Below are 24,727 nucleotides of genomic sequence, written 5' to 3' on the forward strand. Positions count from 1 at the left end.
ATATTCTTTTGAACCGAAACTCGGCCGTGATTCTGCCGATTCTTGCGTGTCCTTCAACTATTTCGCCTACACATAAAAGGCTGATAATAATGAACCAGGCGGCCCATCCAAGAAAGACAGCGTGTGCTTACCTCCCGTCTTTCCTCGCCTTCATTTTCAAGGCCTGTCAAGGAACTGATCTCACCATTCACGCATGTGTGAGATCGTCTCCTGAACTTAAAGTATGAACAGCTTAAATGCCTGAAGTAAGGTGTAGCTGTCAAATGTTCTCAAATGACACAGCACACAATCAGGTTTATCCGGCTCCCTCGCTTCACACACCATTATTCATCCTCTTAAATGTGACGCGCCGTGATTAGAATAGATGGCTTCGCCTACAGACAGGAAACTTCGGCGGTGGATGTCAGTGTGACAGTACAAGTCCACAGAGCGACTGCCTTTTCCCACGGAGGGAGGACATGGCTGACACGTGTTGAGGGAAGGTTGTTAATGTCAACTTCAGTGTCATCCGGAAGAACAGAGCAGTTTGGCAGAAAACACATGCATGCAAGCATCGAGACAGGCCAAGAGACGTCAAATTACTGTCAAGCACATCTTTCCTATTCAGGCAGCCACACTCAGCAGTTTTGGATATTGATTTCCGCACGTACTACATGTCACATGTCTTTTTTTGTCTACATTGGTGGTGGCGGGCGCAGCGGGAAGTCCAGTATGATGTTGTTCGACTATCCGTCTTTGATAGTCTGTCAACATTCAGTCGACCCAGCCAGGAAGTGGCGGGTTTAAACATTGCAGCTTAGATATGACCTGAAGTACAATAACAATAAAAAAAAAACAACAACAACAAAAAATCAAATTTATAATAATAACTGTAAGATAAAGTGTACAAAGAGAAGAATTGCTATTAAAAAGGCCTCCAGAAGGACTCACAGAAAAGATGCACAATGCGAAATGTAAATGTGAAAATTACCATCACAACAAGTACTACTCAAGGAAAAGTAAAACAAACAAATAAACAAAAAAATCCCCAATACCTAGTTGTAACATGACTTAAAGTACAAGTAGATTCCCATTTCATTTTTTTGGTCATGATACCTTAAAAATGCAATAAGTAAGAATTTGCTTTAAACATTAAACAGAAATGTGAGAGAAATCACAGTTTTTCCATACACAGACGTCTCTGAGGCGGTTGTCTTACATATTGCACATTTAAGGCAGGTTACTTATAACGTATAAGGTATAAATGGCCAATGTAATGAAACAGAGAGAAGCTACTGGCTCGAAAATATACTTTATTTCTGGTGGGTCTCACACACACACACACACACACACACACACACACACACACTTATGTATATATGTGGTACGTTTGCAGAATATGTGCTCTCATGTGACAGGTAAAAGACAAGCAAACTACAAAAGAAGAGGCACAATGAAAGCACAAAGCCATTTAATGTGGTGACACCTTACTCTTTCTTGTGTTTCCCGGCTGTTCCTTTCAGTTTGCCTCAGAACTAATTTTAACATCGCAGCACACTGGCCAAATGATCTGTCAAAGTAACTGACAGCCCGCCAGGGACTCGAGAGGAGACAATGCTCCTTCTGTCGCCGCAGAGGAAAATTAGCCACCGGATATTTAATTTAGCCAGTGAGCGCTGTGAAGATATTCTCTCTTGACAAAGATTTCCCGTCAAACAGTTCTTGACAAATTCTTCCCCGCGTGTCTGTCCCACAGTCTGTGAGCATCAGTGCCGCGCTGGACCAGTGCCCGCAATCTACATCTCTATTTCAGCTTGTCATGATGGTGCGGCTGCTGTTCTCAACTCACTGTCTGCTTTGTTCGACATCATGTCGTCCATCATCAAGTAAAAGAAAAAAAAAAGTCCTGTTATTTTAAAGCTTATTACCGAGCTCGTAGTCCTAGTAAAAAGGCTGCGACAGATTTGTGCCGTCACACGGACGCGGCACACAAATTATAATTCTTTGGCTCTGGGTGTTGCTGTTTAGCATATGAAACTGTTTCTCTGTACGGGCGGTCAATTAATAAGCTAGCTCCTTTCACCAGCAACCCAGCAATCATTCAGCACTTACTCTCCATCTCCTCAATTTGTCTGTGATCTCTGCCACTTCATTTATTTTATCAGAGCCAAGATTGAAGCTATTAGCCACCTATTCTCCAGAGCCGACAGAGTGAGTCTATCGGGTGAAAACAGAGCCAAACTGCGGGTAAAGCTGAAACTAAAGCTCAAATGATGGATGACTTTTTTTTTTGGTTTGATGCTAAAACCTTTCAACACACAGGAAGGTGATAAAAGACAAAACGGTGTGTACCTGTAGTCAGGTTAACTAAAGTGTCAGGAGAGCTTTCTATAGATGGCACTGAACTGTCACCTGGCTCTTGGCAGAATATCTGTTATGGATACATCCCTGGAATCTAAAGTTATTCACTAAATGGTTTGAGTTTATACGGGCCTATTTCAAGCGAAAAGGGCAAAAATCTAATTATCTCCTTGTTGTGACTTTTCGTCCGGCTGGTGTGCCGCCAACTTAGAGATTCGATGTCAGGGGAAGTCAAAACAAATTCATTAGGTCCCGGTGGCTTCAGTGTCATTGACTGTCTCAACTCTTTGCCATAATTGAGTGTTCACTCAACCCTTACCCCAGACAACAGCTATAGTCAAACCATAGCTTAGTAAACTAACAATGGCAGGTTTGTTGAGGTTGGTTTTGTAATGATGTTGAAGCAGGGAGAGTTTGCAGTCTTTCCAAAACCAAAAAGAAAAAGGAAAAAGTGCATTTGCTGCTCTAATATAAGCTGCAAACTATCTAAGTTACTATTTACAGTGGCCAAGAAAATGTTAATTCCAAGCAAAAGGAGCATTTTAAACTACATAATTTTGTGAGGTTTCATGTTACATTATCAAAGAACTGCTCATGATAACGCAGCAATCTTACGTTTTCCTTATCAAGCTGGCACTATACCTATACATGGATCATGCATAACCGAAGTCAGCTTGAAATATTAAAGGAGACACACTAATTGCTAATTTTCAGGTTCATAATTTCATTTTGGGTTGCTGCTTGAATAGGTTGACATGATTTAATGCATCAGTTTTCTCGTACCGTGCAGTGCTGCAGCTCTGTATGCCCCTTCTCTGTGATGCAGTGTGATATCACAAAGTCACAGAATTAACTGCAAACAGGAGAACATTTAAAAAAAAAAAAAAAAAAAAAAACACTGAAAGAAAGGAAAAAATGAAGAAGTCCAGTCGCCAAACTCACCGAGCAAATGTTAGCTGGTTGATGCCAGTTCGTTCATAATGAGAAGTGTTCTTTTGTCCACTTATGTCTAGAAATCTAGGAGAAGTTGCCCAAAAATGACTAAAGTGGCAGCTTATAAGATGCCAAACTGAGAGCAAACAATTAAGATTTTGAATACAGTGGTCTAAACACGCTTGCATGAACACACCCTGAATTCCCATTTGCAGACTGGTGGGAGTCTCTGGGGGCGTGAAATGAGCTGGAGTCTGTCAATCACTGGCATGGCTCAATTAATCTGCCACGCTGGAAAATCATTTATTTGCTTTGAGTCATATTATGTCAGTAACGCAAACACTCAGCCCGTCTGGTGAAAGCTCAGTGCCATATTAATGTGGATATTCATGCAAATGCTGCAGTGTGAGTGGCGGCACGGGGGTCTACAGGACAGTTTAACGCAAACTGATAATTGCGGGAAAAGAGCCCCTAAACATGCTGTATCGTTATATGTTGTATACGCCATACATGTAGATTTATGCAAATGCAATTTCATTTAGCGGTTAGCAGGAAGTGAAAATTAGCATTCCCGAGCGTAACGACAACTGATCACTGGACTCACAGTATTTTTTTTTTTTTTACCTTGTTTTTCATTTTTGTGTACACCTACTGTTTGTGCACAGTATATCTACCCTCGTATAAAAGCACCATCACGTCAGCTCCCCCCCAAAGCGAATAAAAAGAAAAGAAAACCTGCCACTGATGGAGCCTTTTTTGAAAGTGTTTCCTCGTCAGTGTTTGTCTCCCTGTTGGTGAAGTTGAGTGACAGCCAAAGACATGTGGCTGTTAGGCAGCGAGACAAATGGAGACTGCTAAAGTTTTATGGGTTAGGGAGAGTGTTTTTCAGGTGTTTTTCAAGTTCAGTGTGTGTGTTTGTGTCAAACTTAATATGATAACATGGATGTTGATGTGTAAGTACGTAGATGCTTCTGACATTGTTGTTTGTTTCAGTTATGTTGCCAAAGATTGATAGAAGTTTTTTACACAATGGGTTTCATTTTCAGTTATAAAAGTCAGAATTACACCCCTTTTCCATGATTGACCATCAACCTGACAACATGCAATTTTTGTGCGAGCATCAGATTTTCTAGGTGATTCCTCTCATGTCTCATAGAAAACAATCATTATGTGGCGAGGGTATCAGACAGTAACATAATACAGTGATGTCCCTGCAGCCATGGTCTTGACTGGTCTTAAAACCTTCAAAAAAAACAAACAACTGCAACTACAGTACTATCTGAAATGGTAAAGTTTGCCGGAAGTGTAATAGTTATAAACTCTACCAAGCATCTTTACCTGCCTGATAATCATAATAAAAAAGGTTTTAATTTTGGACAAATATAAACTTTATATCACTATACCTGCAAATATTGGCTGATAATATCAGTCAGGCTCTAATTTGGCCGAAATCTCAAAAATAAAGCTGGAGATGACTGTGTTCATCCATGTGTGACCACTTCAAGAGTTTTTCACCCGTACTCAGTTAACATTTTTGTCTGAGATCATTGATCCAACGATCAACAAGGAAGCACTTTCAGGCGCACAGTTACTTCCTCCACTGCCTCCGTCTCCTCTTTGATTAGAGACCTTCTGCAGATGTTCAGATGAGCTTCCCTGCCTCCATCTTCACTTCCATTTCCTGCTCTCTCCACCTCTCTGTATGCCTTTCAATCACTCCCTTCCCCCTGTCTGACCTTATTTATTTTATGTCTCACCTGCATTTTACTTCCTACATTTCCCCCCAACAGCTCTCTCCCATAGGGGAACATTAAGATGTCTCATGGCAATAGAAGTTTAAAAAACAAAAACAAACTATTACTCTGAACTAATGCTGTCAGCACAACACATTCCAGTTGGATGTATTAATTACAGAAATACACAGATTTATCGCACCCCTTTGAAACATGATGGTGGCAGATGACTAAATGCTGCTGTGACTGGTTCACTCAGAATCACTAAATTCATTTTTTTAATATATATGTATTGCTTGACAGCCCTAGTCTGAACACATCATGTCATTAAAACAGAGTGAAGTCACTCAACGAAGTCTTATGTGCCATCGTCCTCTAATCCCTCTTTCCCTCGCTGTCTCCAGGTCAGCGGGATCAATGCATCGATGAGCAGGAAACGTGAGCAGCGGGTGCTGTTCATGGTGGTGGTGATGGTGATCTGCTACCTGTTGTGCTGGCTGCCGTACGGCATCATGGCCCTGCTGGCAACCTTCGGTCCACCGGGCCTGGTCACGCCCGAGGCCAGCATCATCCCCTCAGTCCTGGCCAAAACGAGCACGGTCATCAACCCGGTCATCTACGTCTTCATGAATAAACAGGTGAGAATGAGCGGGAGGGAGGGCTGAGGCTGAGGTCAGTGCCTTTCATCATTCGCCGTCACGTAGCAGCAGGTGGAGGTCGTCCTGCCCACTGAGGCCAGTCATCGCTGTTGTTCTCACAGTGGTTCGATATAACAGAAATGAGCCATTGTTTTATATTCCTATCAGACGTTACTCAGTGTCTTCTTGACACTGAATAATCTAAATGAATTACTTGCGTGCGAATAATGAATACGTTATTTTAGGTGTTTCTGTTCACATTTGAATTGAGCTATTTGCTACAGATTTGAGGAGAAAAGCTCAAGCTGCATAACGCAGATCCACGCTGAAGAGATAACCAGTTACTTTTTTTGACATGCATATGATGGATGTCGTCTTTTGTAAATGCACTAAGTGTGTCACAGGCCCCCAATAAGATAATAATCTATCCAATGACAGAGAGAGAGAGAGGAGTCACTCCTTTGATCCAAGTTTGCATTTCGTTTCTCATGCCATGTTTAACAAATCTAATCTATTCTTAAGTCGCCTAACCCGAGCATTTCACATGACCCTAACAAATTCCTGGTACCTACTCACCTGATTGTCGCTTATTTAGTCACAAAAATTTGAGGGAGTAGTTTTTGTATTCAGCTTAACATGCAGTGACTCTCACACTCGCCTTTGTACTGGTTAAACAAATAAGGTATTACACGTTACATAATGAGATTTAAAGAATCTGGTAGGTGGATTTTCAACACAGCCAGGCCGAGTGGTTTTCCCTTTTATGCTAAGCTAAGCCGTCGATAAGCCGTAGAATTAACAGACATCTGAATAAGTCATCTAATCAAATTATCCAACAGAATGCAAGTAAACATACTTCACAAAATTCCCTGGTCTGATCTGTCTAAAAACTCAGCGGGTGTGGTTTAATCAGATTTGGCTGACAGTGACCAAAAAAAAAGCTCCCGAACTTTCATCAGATCTCAATCCAGCTGGTACAAAATCCTGATCGGTGCATGGAAATACCTGACATCGGCTTCTTCCCACCGGCTTCAAACCAGTCAGAGCACAAAAAGATCAAACCAAAACCTCTACTGCTGAATATCATTTAAGGGGAATTTTGGTATGTTAAGACCACTTTGTTTGAATGAAATTGCTCCAGTAGATCGCCTCAGCTGGCAGTCGCAACGTGGCTGTAATAGCTACAATAAAAATCCTTTATGGCAGCCGCGACTGTCAAAGTTGTGACAGGCTGAAAATGTTCTTTTTCCTACACTAACATTACAGAAATGATTCCTATGGAGACAGGGCATTTTGTTCAACAATAACGTCTGCTAATAAATCTCATTCAAGGAAAAGTCTGGCTTATTTAGACTTACAAAATTGGCTAATTCAGTTATGACTTTGGAAATAAATTCTTTCCACCAGTATCTCAACGTTGACTCCAGCTGTGACTAACATTTCCACCGTAGTCTCTCTGCAACAGCTCGACTCTCGAAATCTCAGTGGTTACAAAGTAAGACTTCTCTTTAAACGTGACATGTTTTTGATAACAAAAACAATCGTACTATTTAAAAAAAAAAAGGTCTATCTCTGAAGGAATGGTTCCTGTGATGTTGCTTGTATCAACTTGTATCAACCTCAGCCTGTCAGTGGCAAGAAACAAGCAGCCTCTGTGGACTCCATGACTTTGAAGGCGGTAGTTGCCCCAAACGATTATACTGCAGCGACTGCAGTTCGGTGCAGCTACACAATATTAAGTCATGGACCTTCTGTATGTGGACCTTGTGTCCTATTGGGCAGGGATTTGGTTTTATTTGTCTCTCAACGCTTTGAAAGCAACACAGAGGCTGATCCTTCTCAGGCGGCAAACATTCATTCAGCTTGCATCCGTTGCGTCAGGCTTGAGTCAAGTTGGGAAGTAAAAATCCGAACGGGTTCAGGTTACAACTCTCTTTTGGGTTCAGATGGAAACATGCTGCCCACGCCGCACTCGAGTTTGCAACGCTTTAGAAGTTTGTCGAAGAGAATGTGTACGCATATTTCTCTCTCATACACACACCTCTGGCGGTGAATCTACACTACGAGACCTATGAGTCTTCGCACATCTGGCCCCTGAAAGTTCGACACAGGCAGTGGAGGAAAAAGCTGCAGACACATGAGTGTGCATCTGTCACGAGTAGAAAGGAAGGCAGACAAAACACTTTCCGGGCCTGGACGGTGCGGGCCCCACTCATGCATTTTTGGCTGGAGGGCCAGAGAGACAGGAGACAGGATAAAATGCAGGCAGTCAGGCAATCATGGTCGGGGAGTGAACTCCAGCATCAGACGTGTTTCATTAGTTATTCCTCGTGTTGTGCCTCTAGAGGCGAACATGTGGAGAACCACAGCTGATTCTGAATCAGTTGTACATACTCACTGAATTATTGATTAAGAGCTAGGAAAGTCTAAACATTTGTATTCAAATTATTAATCACAGAAGACCTTAAAAGTGGTGTCACATTTATCACGCAACTCTCGCCTGTTTGCGTTATTTAATTAAATCCACAGACTGATGGTTGGTTGTTGACTCATTCCGCAGGTTCAGCCAATATGGAGATTAGCATCTACAGCAATGCTTGCAATGGATCCCGGTTTCTCTCCCCCAAAAATTAGATTAGGCTATTTCCAGCAAAGGTCTTTGGTAATTGTAAATCAGATTTAATGAGACACATTGCCTTACCAGGAGGAGCACTGATGCATTTTTGGCTCAAAAGGATAGGCTCAGTGGCAGGTACTGTGTAATGGATGGCTCCAGAAAGTTTTGACTCGGCCTTTATTTCCCGGTGTGTTCTATCAAAACAACGGATTGCATTGCAATCACATTCATTACACAGGAGCAGTTCACTGCTGTGCGGCTACAACTGTCCGGTCCTAAAAGCGATCCAAACAAACATAAATGATCTAACAAATTCAAGCTTTAGTCATGTTTTTAACACCTTTGTAAAACATTGTTTACCGAGGCTGGATTACCAACTGGGCAGAGAGAGAAACTGCCTAGGGGCTCTAAACTCTTAGTTTTGGTTCTCAACATGAGGGTCAATAAATGTGAGGGTGCCACAGTTTGTTTGTTAAATTGAGGATGATTTTACATATTCAGGCTCATTAAATTCATTCAAATGGAACTGTCCATTCAGAGGAAAATATGTCACAAGCACACAGACCTAATTAAATATGTCAGGAAACTGTGAAGCAAATAGTTTGTGTTACTCTGATGAACTAAAAATGTTGTTTTATGACACTGAATTGAATTTCTGTGTTGTGTTGGAAGCTGATCGTTTTGAATTTGGCATTCTGAAATTAATGTTAGCTACTTTTGCACAGAGATGGAGGGGTCACTGTGTTGTATTTAATTTAATTTAAAGAATACATTAATCAATGGGAAACCAATTTCCTGACTCACTTATGAACACCATCCTCAGATCCTCGTCCAGGATGTTGACACGAACGCATTTTCCCTGTCGACAGATTGTGTTTACAGAACAGCTTCCTGTGTGACATCAGCGCAGCATCAGCATTCTCAAGCAACCAGCGGCGTGTGTCAGATACCTTATGCTCAAACATGCAGGCAATGGGTAATCAAAAATGGGTTTCAGGGTTTGAGATTTTCCCGGCGCTCTGGGTGTGCACCGAGCTCTGCAGTGAGAGAAGAGACTGAAATCTGAGTGCGTCCGCATCATGGACAGAGTGTGGATGTAAGTGCCTGGTTAAATAAAGTCAGCAAAGTATTTCTTCCCATCCTTCCGAACGTTTTTGTCTCACTGCATTTGTTGAGGAATTTTTTTGAACATCCAGCTTGTTGTATAAGAGCACAAAAGAATATCACTGTGTTCACTCATGTAGGAACTATTTGCTGCGTTTCCACCTGGTTTATTATCTCAGCTCACGCACAGCTTCAAAATGTAACACCTCAGTAGAGGAGTCCAAAGTTGTTAGATGACAAATGTGGGCTTCCCAAAGCAGATTTGAAGAACTTTTTATGACTATTTATGACTTATAGCACAAATCCAAGGATAACTTTTGTCCTTGGCTGAGAGAAGGTATACTTACACAGACTGAATGCTAATCAGAACTAGACAACTTTTCATCTCCCCCCACTTAGCATGTCCCTGTGGCATTATTGTTGTTCCCAAGACAGCATTAGCAACATGGCTACCGCTAGCAGCCTGGCTATTGTAGAAAGCAACTGCAAGAATTCCTGGAAACCCTCTTTCAGTTGTACTGATAAATGGACGGGTTTTGTTCTTTACCCGGTGGTAGGAGGAAACACATATCAGCAGGGGAACGGATTTTGACGCAACACCAGTGCTCTCCATCGAATGAATGACTCTCCGTCCAGTCTCGTTTTACCTCGGCTTTTCCTTGTTGTCATTTTTGCTGCCTCTATTTCGCAGTGAGTTTCCAAAGTTAATCCGGTTTTTCCGCCCTTGCCTAGGGATGGTGACCAGGGAAATCAATGACTCTTCCTGTTATGGTTCCAGGTTTTTCAGGGGGAAAAAATCAAGCAAATCTGTACTGCAAAGTGAAAGCCAGGCTTATAGGGACCAAATCTATACGTGGGTGGTTCCATGATAAGTCATCGCAAAAAAGTTGTCTATTGCCAGTTTCAAGATATTCAATGCGAATGACCACGATTTAGGATTTATAGTTGGGATGTAAGGTGGGCCGGAACTTAACTCAAATTTCACTTTGTTCTTAACAAGTTCGTCTCTCAAGTAAAACTGTTTGTACGGAACAAAACATTTGCACATAAGATTTAAGATGTTTTGTTGCTTTGTGAAGTGCAGTTCATCATGGTGGGGGGAAAAAATAACAGAAGATAACAAAGATTGTCCTCCGCTCCCTCTGGGGCCGGATGATAAAACTTCTTCCCCCCAATGTAATCTTTATCATCTCATTCGGTTGTATTAAGTGAAGCGCAAAATGCTGTGTAAGGTTTTGAAAAAAAATTCCCTTTGGACTCAGTCAAAGGGATTTCATGTACTATACAGAGAATTATATACCGTACTGTATATTGGAGAGCAAATCTTATCACAGTTTCCAAAGCCATCCAAGTGTAATACTTTGCTCCGGAGTTTAAACTTCCCTCACTGGGTTACCCTCAAGAGCTGTTTTATTGTGAGGCTGGAAATAAAGCACAAAATTACACCCTGGTCCAGATGTTCTCCTGTCATCTGGAGGCACATGCATGTAGTGCGCTCCCTCTAACACTCCCTCCCCTCTCTAATCCCCAACACAGCAGCAATGAACTCATGTTACAGGGACATTTCGGCCCACACATCATCTACCTCATGACAGCGTGAGAAAAGAAGCCACGGCGGGAGAGTGAGAGAGGGACACCGAATGTCCTGTATGTCTTTTTCAGTCTTCAATTCCTCCCAGCCCGTTACTATGGAAACTGTGAGTTGAGGCGAGTTGAAGACTAAAAATGCTGTACAGATACAAGTAGCAGCTGGTGTGCGTTTGTCCCATCTACAAATCGGCGGAGCCAAGAGGTCTAAAGTGGACGTAAGGAACCTGCATGGACACACCCAGGAATTGTGGGTAAGTTTACTCTGAATCACCTGTTTGTCTCTGCTGAATACACTGTGGTTTGTACTAACTGTCTGCTGAGAGTAGATGAGAGACATGACAGGAAACTGTCCAAAGTGATTCTATGTGCTGTATCGTAGGCGACTGGATGTGTTTAAGCACTTCTGCATCTCCACTTTGTGTTAACAATGATTAAGTGTGTTTTCATGCTCAGCAGACTACAACTGGGGTATCATTGCAGCTGCTTGTCAGAACTCCAATCATCATTTGACCTAAATGGGAAGTGCTTTTGTGACATGATTTTATGACCCTTTAGGCTGAATTACTTCAAATCTGTAATGCCTATTATCTTTATATGATCATCCTTTTAATTGGAAAACGAAAGTCGAGCTATACTTTAATTGTAACCCTTTGGCATTACACACAATATTTGTGTATTGTATATCTTGCAGGGTGGTGTAATCGTGCTGACATTTTTTTTTGTACAAATGTATTAACCAAAGTATAACATATAAAAATCTGACCTATATTTGCAGCTGGAGACTATAGGGATGACCGTGTTGACGAGTTATAGCAGCAAATATGAAAAAGGGTTATGAAATGATTGCCGCTTTTCCCCCCTCAGAACTCATTGCACCGTTGGAAGCTCCCTCTAGAGTTCCTGTTTTATTGCGGGAGAAAAAAAAACAACGTTTCAAGCCCAGATTGGCTCTTCATCAGGTACAGAGGTGTTAGAACAAAGGCCAAGATGAAGAGCTGATAGTGACTCAAAACTTTGTACATTTTCTGATGAAATTAAATAGAATTTCAAAGGGAGTGTCCCGGCAAGCAGATATAACAAGGTTTTTCTTTCCTCTCCCCCGAGCAATGAAAGCTCATTCAGGTGACGGCCGAAGCAAATATGTTGCTCACCAATGTGGCTGCATGTAATCATGGTCTCCCTTGAAGAAGTTGTAACAGGAAACACAAACCATCGGCACTGGTGAAGCATTACTGCGTCATCAGGAACCAAGGTTTGGATTTCTGTTTGGTTCCTCGCTCATTTAACCGTGTCAGAATCCTCTCACTCCTCGGGCCACTTGAAACAGGAGGGTAGAGGACAGATTTGTTCTCTGAAGAGCCATGTTTGAGGCAAGGCACTGATGTATTTTGTCAATGGCCCTTTCCATCACGGAAACAAGACGTTGCACGAAATCTTAACTGTGAGAGTTCCAGCCACTGATTGCGGTGTGCGGAAATGATTGATGTACACGATATAAACACACTGCAGCCCTTCACTGGCTTGAGAATGTGCCAGGAAATCCCAAGAGGGTATCTGATGATTGTCATTCCGTTCACATGCCCACGAGGCGCTCATTGTCTCTCCCGCCTATAGCACTCAGACCTTTTCATTTTTTTATTACCTCCAGTGGTCTGCTGGAGATTTCACAACACTGGGGAGTTCATGGCATCAAATTAAGGCAAATACTTGTCAAATAAGTAATGGGTTATCTGCTGACTCCTGTAAAAGAAAGTTAATACTTCATGTCATTGACTCAATTCAATTAGATCCCTTGAAGTGTGTTCTGTATAATGTATTGAAGTGATTGACTGTCCTCGATTAAACTCTTCCCCTGCTGTGTTGAGAACAATGCAAAGTTTTCGATATTACTGTCATAAAGAATTCAGTTCAAAGCGTGGGATCCCTAGACCGAAGCACTGTGACGCCGCAACACTCAAACACAACTGGTGCTTGATTTGTTTTGCGGAATTATGTGAAATTGGCAAAAAAATGTTTACATCAGTTGTCATTTTTAGCTGAGACTGTAACATTTATTGATGTTTAGTTAAACATCTGACCTTTCTGCTGTGCTTATTTTACATCTTAGATATCCACCCAACAGTGACATTTTGGACTACTAGGTTTAGGTAAACTCAAGCTGCCTTTTTCCTCTATCTGTCGCCCAACCCGAATATTAGGTTTCCATACTAATGTTAGTTAATGCATATTCTTAATGAGGTATAAAAACATTAAACATGCATTTCAGATGAATGCGACTTACTCACTTATAAATAACAATATGGAAGCTAGGGTACACTAAACCGGAGGTGAGAGTAGACTAACGTTATGGTTGGTTCTGCTCCCTTTTATTGTACCCAGCTCTGCAGTGAGGATATATATAACCATGGATTGAGTTCGACCCAGATTCCAAAGAAGCCGGCACACTGTGTGAAATGTCAATAAGAACAGAATGCAAACAAACACTGTTTAGTGGCAACAGTGTGACAAAGTGTTCCCAAGCTAGTAATATCTTTTAGACAGTCGTGTGTTTTACAGCGTGGTGAACCTCGACCCATCCTCGCTCGAGAGCGACTGAGCCTTTTGACGATGTCACTTCCACACCCAGTCACGATGCTATCATCTGTCACCAAAGTTTTGGACATGACGTGAACCCCAGTCTACATAGCAAAAGTCCATCCTACCAACTTGAACCCCCCTGACTTTGAATCTTGCGCTTTGCACCACTGCACTGGAGAGGCACTTGAAGAAATTAGGCTAATGGGGCTTTTTCCACTGGTACCTGTGGCCGCTATAGGTCAAAGTGAACTGTGCTGATGTGCATTTCCACTCCCCATTTTACTGCCCTAAATTGAGCCAAGCCTAGCCTGGGACATTCCCTGTAGTAGGTCCAAAGTGTGCCCACCATACCCTCAAGCTGTGAGGTGTGGCTCATGTCGACCCCTTTCTCTCCCTCAAACAAGTCTGTGTAGTGAGAGTAAACCTATCTTTGTGCAGGAAACCTGAGAGAAAGACGTTTTTAGCTCAGTTTTTAGTCTCTCTTCAGTGTTCTTTCAGAGATCTGCTGTATTTCACCATCATATGTGCTTCCAGCTGATGAAAACTTAATAATGGAGGAGTTCTAATGTGAAGAATTTGTAGAAAATTGAATGTGTTTTCCGCGTGGCTCTTCTCGATCGTGCTGCGGGTAAGAAAAGCTTTTACAGCCGCTCCTCTGACCAATACACCAGCCAAGCACATCAAACCCGAGTAGAGCTAGACCAGCAGGTGTAATGGAAACGCACCAATGCAGTGTCAAATTTGGATATGCAGGGTCACTGACCAGGCTGTTGTATTTGACACTTGGGATGCGAGAAGGGGCTGCCAGTGCATTTCTTCGGGACCATATTGGAGTTTTACACAACAACCAAAACTGCAAAGGCAACGTGTTTGAACTGCTAATGAAAGTCTCCTTGTGTGCAGTCACGGAGAAGCCAGAAGAATCCTGGATGCCTGCAGACGCCCCGTGCTTTAAAAAAAATATTGAAGGCCTCATTGTTTGAGATGATGCCTGACATTTGACCCTCTCGCTGTCAGCCCTCCACCCATGCAGCATCTGCCCAGATCACAGAAAGCATCGCCCCAGCCTGATGTGAGCAGTCTTGAGATGACCCATCCTGAGTCATCTCCCACCCTCTCCCTCCAAAAACACTCCCATCTCCCTGTCACGCTTTATCTAGTCATCTGTCATTCCCCTCACTTTTCTCTCGACCTTAGCCTGGATGCCTCTGTCTCTTAACTAACTTCATCCGCTACCACTTGTCTGTTGCATCCCCCCCCCCGTCTCGCCCCCTTCCTGTCCTTCTAACACTCCTCAGCGTGTTGTTTGGACAGCTGAGGAGAGCAGGGAGCGTGCATCAGGAGCGCAGAGATGTGTTGATTGTCTCGTTTCTCCACCCCTACTTGCTAGCCTTCACTCTTAGGTGACCTATAGGTTATTAACAGACTGACAAAGGGGACGAACGCGCAGCGCAGAGATGCACCGTGAGGAGAATTTCTGTTTATGTCCTGAGGCGTTTCTCTCTCTCTCTCTCTCTCTCTCTCTCTCTCTCTCTCTCTCTCTCTCTCTCTCTCTCTCTCTCTACCCAGCAAGTATTTGACAGACAGTGATAAGCCGGAGAAGTTCAATGTCGAGTCGAATGAATACAAAATACTCACGAGATGAGTTCATGGCGTGGTGAAAAAATTCATGCTCCAGACAGGTTTTTTTTTTTTTTTTTTAAGCAAAAGAGTACTCAAGTAAAATGGTAAGACTGGCGACGTCCTATATTTTTGTTATTTTTAACACATCTAACCAACAAGATGCTAGTCCATCCATCAATACTCTCAGTCCCGAGCCCATCATTTATTCATGCAGACGTACACCTTTAAAACCAGGTCGAATTAATGCCGGCCTGTCCTCATCAGAAAACCACACACTGTAGGTCGACGGTGAAAGCAGTTTATCACAATCCACGCTGGGGCTTCTTGTTAGGTGGGGGGTGTCATTATTAGGGCAGCAAAGCGAGGAAGTGTGGTGAAGTAGTATAAAGAGCAGGAAAGTTTGGTCAAGGACAAGATCAGAGATGGATAGGTGGTCCCAACATCGCCTTCATAACATTAGTGAACTTGCATATTTGACGTTTCATAACTAAATGCAGTTAGTTTAACCCAGACCACAAGGTATTCAAAACACAACCAAGTAGTTTTATCACCTCAGCGTAACCAAAAAACAACAAAGGTCTGTTTCGCCTGTCATTGGTTTGCAGGTACAGCCATGTTGTTTGGGGAATGGCAGTCTTACTTATAGGCGGTAGACTGTTGCTGTAAAGCCTGTCATCGCTCGCCTCTCCCCTCCTCCTCCTCCTTCCTTCCACTTTCTGCATGTACTGTGTTCAAAATTCCAACAATACATATGAAAACAATGGAACCTCCAAGCCATTAACCTACACTTTGAAACTGGAAAGATACTCTAACAATAGCTGCTGCCTTTCCTTTCAACTGCAATTTAGCCATTTCTAAGACAGGGCTCACCTCCCAAAGTGAAAACCAAGCTTCCCCCAACACTATTTTGCAGGGGCATCGCCGCCCTAGATGATTGTGAGAGCTATCGGAAAAAGTAGAAATTAGTGTGGAGTTTTTTTTTGTTTTGTTATTTTATCATCTTTGGGATGATCTACATTTTCTCAGTTTAGTTTTGAATTATTTATATTATGCATTTAACAGACGACAAATATTAGAAGACTTTCTATGTGAATGATTCCCCAGTACATATATACGTATATGCAAGTTTAATGGTTTCTCTACTCCAGTCATACATCACATTTGTGACATCGCTGTACAGTTATATAATTTAAAACAACATTAGGCAGAAATCAGCATTTTGTGCAATCTGGTGCCCCCCCCTACAGGAACACAGCTGTCATTAATACAAATCCCAGGTCTATAAAAAATTGTCAAACGCACTGTAGGTGCATAACTACAAACAAAGCTCATAACGTCATAACAAAATTGTGTGTTGAAGTAAACAGGTGTGTAACGCTGTGATCCTTCCCTCTCACTGAAGTTACATAGTGCAGAAACAAGTGATGGGGGCGGAATGGCTGAGACAGACACACTATTCACCCTGTTACAAGACACTGTAGCATCAACATGATTTTGAAGCTGTTATTTTAAGCTAAAAATGTTCCATACGGTTGCTTTAGAGTCTGAAGCCTGTCTGAAGAAAAGGCTGATTCACACAGATAGGTTAAACCAAAAAACACAACTGTCACGGATGCTGTGCGAACACCTTTGTTCTTCAGTGGCTCCAAAGGCAACAGAAGTGCGCTGAGCCCTGGTGGGTTTTTGCGGTGACTGTCACTTCGCAACGTGACAATTTCCGTCTGCACCTCACCAGCATCCAAGGTAAATGCTGCACTCAGATGCTCAGCAATGCATGTCATGTCCACTTACAGTGAAAGGATTTAAAATGAACGACAGAAATGGCTCCAGCTTATTACAGTCACAGAATCTGTCTTGGAACTCTTACCTAAGTCTATAACTAGGACTTGAGAGTACTTTTCTGCAGCGCCGTCCAGGGCACCAGATGCAGCGGTATTGTCATTCAGCAGTGACTGCACAGAGGGAGTGCAATGATTTCTTTCCCAGCAACTGCACCTAGAAAAGATAAATCTTAGCTTTAGTCAATGTCAGTCTCACATTTAGCTTGCAGTTTACAGTTTGAATGGTTTGATCTCTTTGATTTTCCCCCCAAAATGAATTTTTAAAAATTCAATACCCTTGCCCTGCTAAGCCTTTTCGATTGTGCATGTGCAATAACGTGTCACCATATTCAGCTGTTTATGACCATCATGACCAGAGTCATCACATGATGAATGCCCATCATTGCACCTATCTGCTGATGAATGTTGCAGCAGTAAAGTGGACATGTATGGATGTCTGGGTCACCTTAGTATTGTGAGACAAAGCCAGTCACCACATCATCCGTTGTTTCACACCCCAGCTTTTCTAGGGGTTTTCAACAGCAGCAGGAGCGCCAGGAATTCTCTGTCATGCAGAGATCTTGGAATTCTTAGAAGCACCATCAGATAAGATGCTAAACCACCTGCATGTACTCAGATGTCAGCCCAGCTGTTCTGCCAAGTTCTCGTACTTAACCGACACTCCTCTGACTGTTGTACTTGCCTCCAGTTGGAGTTGTCAGACAGAGTGAAGATGAATTTAGGCCGACTAATGTCATCCTTAAACAAGGTGTTCACTTTCAGTACATCACCTTACAAAAAAGGTCTCTTGTTCTTTGTCCAAAAAAGGTTAGACCAAGGTCTGAATGCTCAGATTTTTGGGACACCTTTAATTCTAAGTCTTTTTGGAACTTTAATTAGCTACTTCTTAGATCTTAGATCAATATAGAGTAGAAGATCTCATCTATGTTTTGGCGCTCCACCATCCCCACATTCGTCCAACAAAGGACACATACACACATAACTGATGTGAAGAAGAACTCATCCTCTCACTGCTCGTGCCCTGTTTTACTCTTCCCCTTTTCTGCCCTTCCTGACAACGTAAGCCTTAAACTTCAACCTAGTTAGCTCAACATCATAGCTATGCTAGATAGCTGACAAAGAATGAGTGTGGGAGGAAAGGGGCTGTGTAATATAACATCAAGCTCTGCCCCAGACAGGGTCAGAGTTCTTATAAATGATGAATTGAATTTTTTAAATGCTATATAGAATGTTAAACCAGTCCTTTTTCCACACTTAGGCGAGTATATTTAAAAGAAAAAAGTAGAATTACCGCATTGTGTATGTACGCCTCTGCATAGTTGTCAAGTTGCTGTTCCGAGCTGTGGTCCTGAATAATGGCCGGAAGATTTTTTGCAGAATATGACAATTTCAAGGCGCATTTATCCTCTGACCTTTTAGATATCAAACTTCATAACTTCATGATTTTATTCTAAATGACATTTGTATGTCATTTTTTTTCTAATTATGATATGACATCATGACTAACAAAAAAATTGTTTTGTGAGATCCAATTAACCTCAACCTCTGACCATTGGCCTCCAAACTCTAATCAGTTCACGCCTGATTCGTGGTGGACACATTAAGAAATTTGAAGAAATTCCCTGTTCACGAGAATGCGGCACCATTAGGTGACAATGACGTTTGACTACCTAAATCTCATGAGTTCATCCTTAACTCCAATTTGTACCAAATTTGAAAACATTCCCTCGAGGCGTTCTTGGGATATTCTCGGACTGAAAGACGTAGAGATGATTGACATGGTCATAGCTGTCGCTGGCGTGAGGGCGTAGGAGCAAAGACTCGTCGGCTACCTGTGAGCGACCAGGTGCCAATGTATAGTCTAAACTTGTACTTTGTTAAAAAGGCTACATGATTATCCTACAGCTGGGTACTGTAGTTTTTATCAAACAATATGTTTGACTGACTACAGTGCATGGGCTCATCATAGTGAAGTATCACATCAGCCAGTGCAGCAGTGTCGCTCCTTTATTTATACCTCAACAGATTTTGGACAACAATGAATCCCTCCGGCACAGATAAATAAAATATATCAGGCTTTGGCTTCACAAGGAAACCTTTCATTAATACATTGTTGGTTTTGGTTTTGGGATTTGACGGAAAATAAAAAATATTGAACTAACACTTAACAGACTCCTCCTTTGACAACAGGATGCTGCAAGGAGCTGCTTTTTTAGCTCTTGCACAAGGCCGCATGAGCATCACATCTCTTTGTTTCCACAATGATTCTTGCTAACCTCCCAATTACGTTTATGATTGTATTTTATTGAAGTTAATGTCTTTTTCTCTCTCTCACTAATACATTTTTTTTTTTTTTTTAAATGTGAAGTGCTTTCTGTGTCTGTATTTGACGTTTGTGGCATCTCTACACTTGCCAGGTGCTGTGAAAAAGTTTCATCATATTTTGCACTCATGAGAAAATGTAGTAGACTATAAGTATACATGCAACTCCTGAAGTATACTAAGTATACTACGTTTACTTAAGAGGGGCGTCTTCTGAGTCCTAATTAACCGGAGCTGAAAAAGAATACTTGAAAATGGTCTGAATTGTCATCCGATGCCTCCCCGTGTTGTGAATGTGTCTTGGATGTGGCTGGTAATGCCTGGAATTCAAAGTATAGCCAAATACCCTGAATGCATTGTTATGCTTTCAACCTGAGGCTGGGGTCCTCAATTATTCAGAATCTTCCTAGCTGTCCATCAGCACATAACCCCGGACTTTGAGCTGGGCAGCACAGGGGCTCTATTATGTGTAGAGGTCGGCATAAAAACAGGAAGATCTGCATGAAATCACAATCCAGAGACTTTCAGATCTGTTTCTTGTATTGAAAAATGCATCCACGAGTCCATTCACTATTTATTATATGCTGACAGATGATGTATACGTTCTTCTGTACCTCCGAGACGGCCTGTCCTTTCTATCCACAAAATATTTTGATGTGTTCTGATTCTTGCTGGCGGTTAGAACACAGCAGTCGTGGAGGTGTGGGCCTGTAGCATCTTATTTGAAACCAATGAAACAGTGTTACCAGTTTTCAGGGTGATGTGTCCAAAGGTAACATGTCCTGTCGGTGGTCATGCTTATAATGACTGGCACGTCTTCCGCAGTAGCCTCCCTTTGTGGTTATGTATCGTTGTGTGTTAAAGGAAAACGTCCAGGGTTTCTCTTGCGGCTTGCCAATATTCGTACGTTAGTCGAATGTGGCTTCCTCATTCTCTGGCTGTGATGTGCAGAGAAGCTTGTCCTGTAATTATAAAGGCTCAACTCCTATACTCCAGCACAAAATAGATCCGGGTATGATGTGACAATCTGGCTTTGGCTGAATTCAATTTTGAAGCCGAGAGAAAGTAACACAAGCTTTTGGAGGGAGCTTTTTAGGTGTGTGTTGTTGTTTGGGTGCTATAACTGTTGCCACTGTCTGTGACCGCTTTATCCCTATTGTGGGGTCGTGGGTTTGTTTTTTTTGTTTGTTTTTTTTGCTGGAGCCAATCCCAGCTGTCTCTGGGCGAGGGCAGGATACACCCTGGACAAATCGCCAGCTCATCACAGGGCCCTTCACTGATGGCACTGATGGCAGTCAGTGACCTGCTCTAAAAAAGATAAATAAATCCTCCAACAAAATCCTAAATCTTATTTCAGTCATTTATTGGATTAAATGGAGTGCCAAGCAGCGAGCGAATGCAGATACATAATATGATGTATGATGTAATATGTAATATGATGATGCAGTATCTGTAGATGGTAGCTAACGAGTAATCCAGTTAGCGCACCTGAATGACTGTTACAGGAGGACATCGAGAACAACGGGAACATTGAGGGTCAAAGCGTTGATCGCCTCTAAAAAGCATTTCATCAAGAGACAGCTGTGGCTGACCAGATTTCTAGCGCACTGGAGGGGGTTAGAAATTGCTGAAGTACACAACTTATAAGAACAAGACAGGTCCTAATAGGAGTTGGTGGTAAGAGAGACGTGACTCCAAAGGGCAGGTCAGTGGGTTTAAACATCACACTGCTGCTGGAAGCTGAAGTATTTTGCAAGGTAGACTGAGCGCGTAAGCTCTTAAAGTTGGGACTGAGGAACATTGCTTAACAACTGGACCTTTTAATATAAATTCATTAATAACTTCAATTAAATATTTCAGATATGAATCTACATTTGAAATAAACACATAGCAGCACACAAGATGAGCTGGCTGTCTCTGCCATTTTTATTATTTAAAGTAGTTTTTTTTATGGCTTTAGTTGACAGGACAGGAAATGGGATGTGGGGGGTGATAACATGCAGTAAAGGGCCACAGATCAGACTTGAACCTGGGGCCCACTGCAGGGGGATGCAGCCTCTGTATATGGGGCATAGTGCACCATCTGAGCTGTGGTGCCCCACTGCCATCATTCTTAGTATACACTGTCCAGCTTACGGTGTCAGCGTTTTCTCCAAACTCTTTGGAAGCTCGCCTCACAAAAGACTCCTTTGACACATAAAACTGCACTGTGAAAATTGTTCAGCACATAATAAAAAAAAATCTTGGGTGGTTGGTGTGCACAAGAGAAAGTACCAGAGTGAAACTGGCAGTCTCCCATTCTCAGTCTCTCTTTCTCTCACCCTCAACTTACCATTCTTTATAAGCACACATTAGCAAATTCACTTATCCAATTGAAAAAGCAGTAATTGTTCGCACTCGTGATTGAGACTGTAATTAGTCGAGTATTTAATATCCTCTAGAAACTTTGCAAATAATTTGGTTCCTTGGCGTTTTGTTCCACATGAAAAGACAACACAATAACCCCAATGACAAAGGGACCACAGTGGGTACAATGGAGGGCAAGGAGAGAGAAGGGGGTGTCTGATCAGTAGTAATTATTTGTAATTTGCCCTAAGGTTCACTAAAGAGAGAGAAAGATGGGCAAATCCTGAGGCAGATGTTCTTCAAATTGGTGGGAGCAGCGCCTGGGAGGAAATCGGGTTATATCTGTGATGGATGTAGGTTGATGTAGGAACATCTAGGAATGTTCTCCTCTTCAAGGCATGACTTGATCGTGTGTTTATGTTGTATGCTTGCCCCAGTTTTACAGATGTTTCCAGGCCCTGCTGCGATGTGATACTCCCCGACGAGGCTCCAGCTTGAAGAGCTCCTCCAAGGTCCCCACCAAGGCCATGAGAGGCATAGCTGTCACCGGTCCCCGTCGCACCAATGACTTCCTATTTATGGTGGCCTCCCTGGGTCAGCCGGCTGCCACCATGCCCCAGCTGGGCCCCTCCTTTGAAGTCAGCAATGATGTCACCAAAGCTCCCTCCTCAGACGCCAACCTGCCGGTCGTAGTATCACTGGTGGCCCACTTTGATGGTTGATGATTGGCTTTTGACCACGAAGAGTCCCAAAGACCCCAGCCAGGAAATCATTAATAATGAGAGGGGCGGTTTAACTGAGGCTTGGAGAGCAGCAGCATGCCAGTCCAGGTGGATTTAATGCAGCTGTTGCATCAGCTCTGCCCCGGCCAGTAGAAATGACGGACCAGTAACAAAGGCAAAAAAAAATCTCGGACTGCCTCTGGACAACAGGAGCAGAAATCAGAGGCGGAAAAGGCTGCAGAAGCTGGCAGTCTGCGTTTCTCTGCAGAGAAAATAACTTGCTGGGGATGAGCATCTGAAGAATGTTCTTATCACAGCTTTTGGAGAAAGCACAGTTAGACTGTTTTGAAGAGGAAATTTAGGGATAATTTATTTTGCGCAATATCTAATGTTTGGCATTCACTCTCATAAAATGCCACAACAGAAATGTGTTCAGAGAGCAGGAAGAGCGATAACATGTACCTTTGTACTGATGGCTGTGTTTACAAAAAAATAACATTTTTATTACTGTAAATTACTATTGTTTATTACTCCCAAGCATTTTAAAGTCTTTTGCAGGAGTAGACACGATTACAAAGACAAAATAGCCTAGACTATGAATAGTATGAGAATGTACTGGGAATGACTTTAAAGTTTTTTAGCTGTTATTCCCTGCTAGTCATTTTCATTTACTTCAACACTTGTCACTTTGAAATGCATATGTGGTTTTCCATTAAGTGGTTTAATAATTATCTGTTAGAATTTTAGCATTGCTAGGAAGCTAGCGGCATTAATGTGTTTTCCAGGTACCGTGACTTTGATATCAAACATATAGGTGCATGTTGGAGAGTTACTGTGTAGTCCCTTCAATAAGGTCCGTGCATGTGCACTGTTGCAAATATGCAATGCATAATATGCAAATGAAGCCAGAGAAATACAGTATCTGCTAATGATCAGTGTACATGACTGACTTGGTATTGTACGAAATTCTGAAAATGAATGCTTCTATGGTATTTGAATTGGACATTTTCACATTCATACACCTGTTAAATCCTTTTTTCTTTTTTTTTTTTTTTGAAAAAAGCTTGGTCAAGTTCAAGTGCAAAGTCCTGTGTGTGTGGATAGAAGGATAGAAGACATATTTAACGGAAAAGAGCAATCTTCAAACAATCTGATGAAAGTATTAGCAGTCCAGTGCCTTATTCATTGGCACACAGTCAGCAGTGCATGTGCAAAGACATCAGCCTCTGCTCATAATTTCTGTAAAAGTCAAACTATTTGCACGAGCGACATTGCCGGAGGAAATCCTAACAACAAACACAAGTTATTTTCCAGTGTTTCTCCAGAACACAACAACGTGCTCGACTTGAGGCAACGAGTATCTTTCAGATGGGATAAGTTTGTTCTGTATATATTGTTTGCCATGTGCTTGTCTGCATCTTATTCAATTTTTTGATAGCTGACTTGACACCTTTTCCTTCTTGCAGTACAGAGATAAATGTGCAGTTTCTGAAAGCAGTGCATCATTGCTGTGTTGTCCGTGAATGTCTAAGCTGTAAGTTGTGTGGTACTTTTACGCCACTGCACACGATTACAGTGTGTGCAGTTGTTTTGGTAATTCACTTTTAGCGCACTGTTTTCTATGTGCTCTCCAGATCTTGTATAAATTAATGTACATGAGTTGATACCAAAGCTAAAGAAATGTTGATATTTTTTGAGGGGTGTTGAATAAAGTTGTTTTTTTTTTAAGATATGGTAAATCAATGTGCAATGTTGTTTTTTTTTTTTTTTAGTTTTTTTAGTTGTTTTTCTTTTTAGTTAGGACCCGTTTGAAATGTGAGGTGGTCCAAATCAAGGGGGTTCAATATGCAACGTATTAAAGATTGAGTTATGTGATATGTTCAGTAACAGTATAGCTATATGTAATTGCTGGGGGAAGGCTTTCAGTGGCAGCATGCACTGAGCTATAGTAAGAGTGATGCTTTGTGTTCCTGCTCATTCAGATTCTGATGCTGCTTTTTTCAATTCCAGTTATTATTAACCCCAATTTTCGATTCCAAAATAGTAATAATGTGCCGTCCCTATCAGAGAGAGGCCAGAATACGTGGATTGTGAGAGCAGCTTTTTACAACTCACATTTACACTTGTGTAATATGTATGCACACAACTTTAAACAGGGGGACCACTGTTGGTGTCTGGTGTGAATGCAGAAGTTCTTTTTACTAACATAGTAAATTTGCATCACCCACAAAAAGTCACGCAGAGTACTCAAACTGCCGTCATTATAATGTTAACTTAATGTGCCATGTGAGAAAGGAAGGGTTGATAGGCGGATAAATTGTATCGGAGGGAAATGGGGCAC

The 24,727-nt window shown here is 42.0% G+C and overlaps 1 protein-coding gene across 1 annotated transcript in view; it reads left to right on the plus strand.

Moving 5' to 3' along the window:
• The window catches only part of LOC119010535 (vertebrate ancient opsin-like), a 63,426-nt gene extending 39,204 nt beyond the window's left edge, over positions 1-24,222 (plus strand). Inside the window, exons 3-4 of the mRNA XM_037082725.1 lie at positions 5,411-5,644; positions 22,102-24,222. Coding sequence (XP_036938620.1) covers positions 5,411-5,644; positions 22,102-22,386 — 519 coding nt within the window. The 3' untranslated portion in view covers positions 22,387-24,222. The remainder of the gene's footprint in view (positions 1-5,410; positions 5,645-22,101) is intronic.
• Positions 24,223-24,727: the final 505 nt, after the last annotated feature.

The sequence above is a fragment of the Acanthopagrus latus genome, chromosome 21, assembly GCF_904848185.1.
Source record: "Acanthopagrus latus isolate v.2019 chromosome 21, fAcaLat1.1, whole genome shotgun sequence".
Lineage (NCBI taxonomy): Eukaryota > Metazoa > Chordata > Actinopteri > Spariformes > Sparidae > Acanthopagrus > Acanthopagrus latus.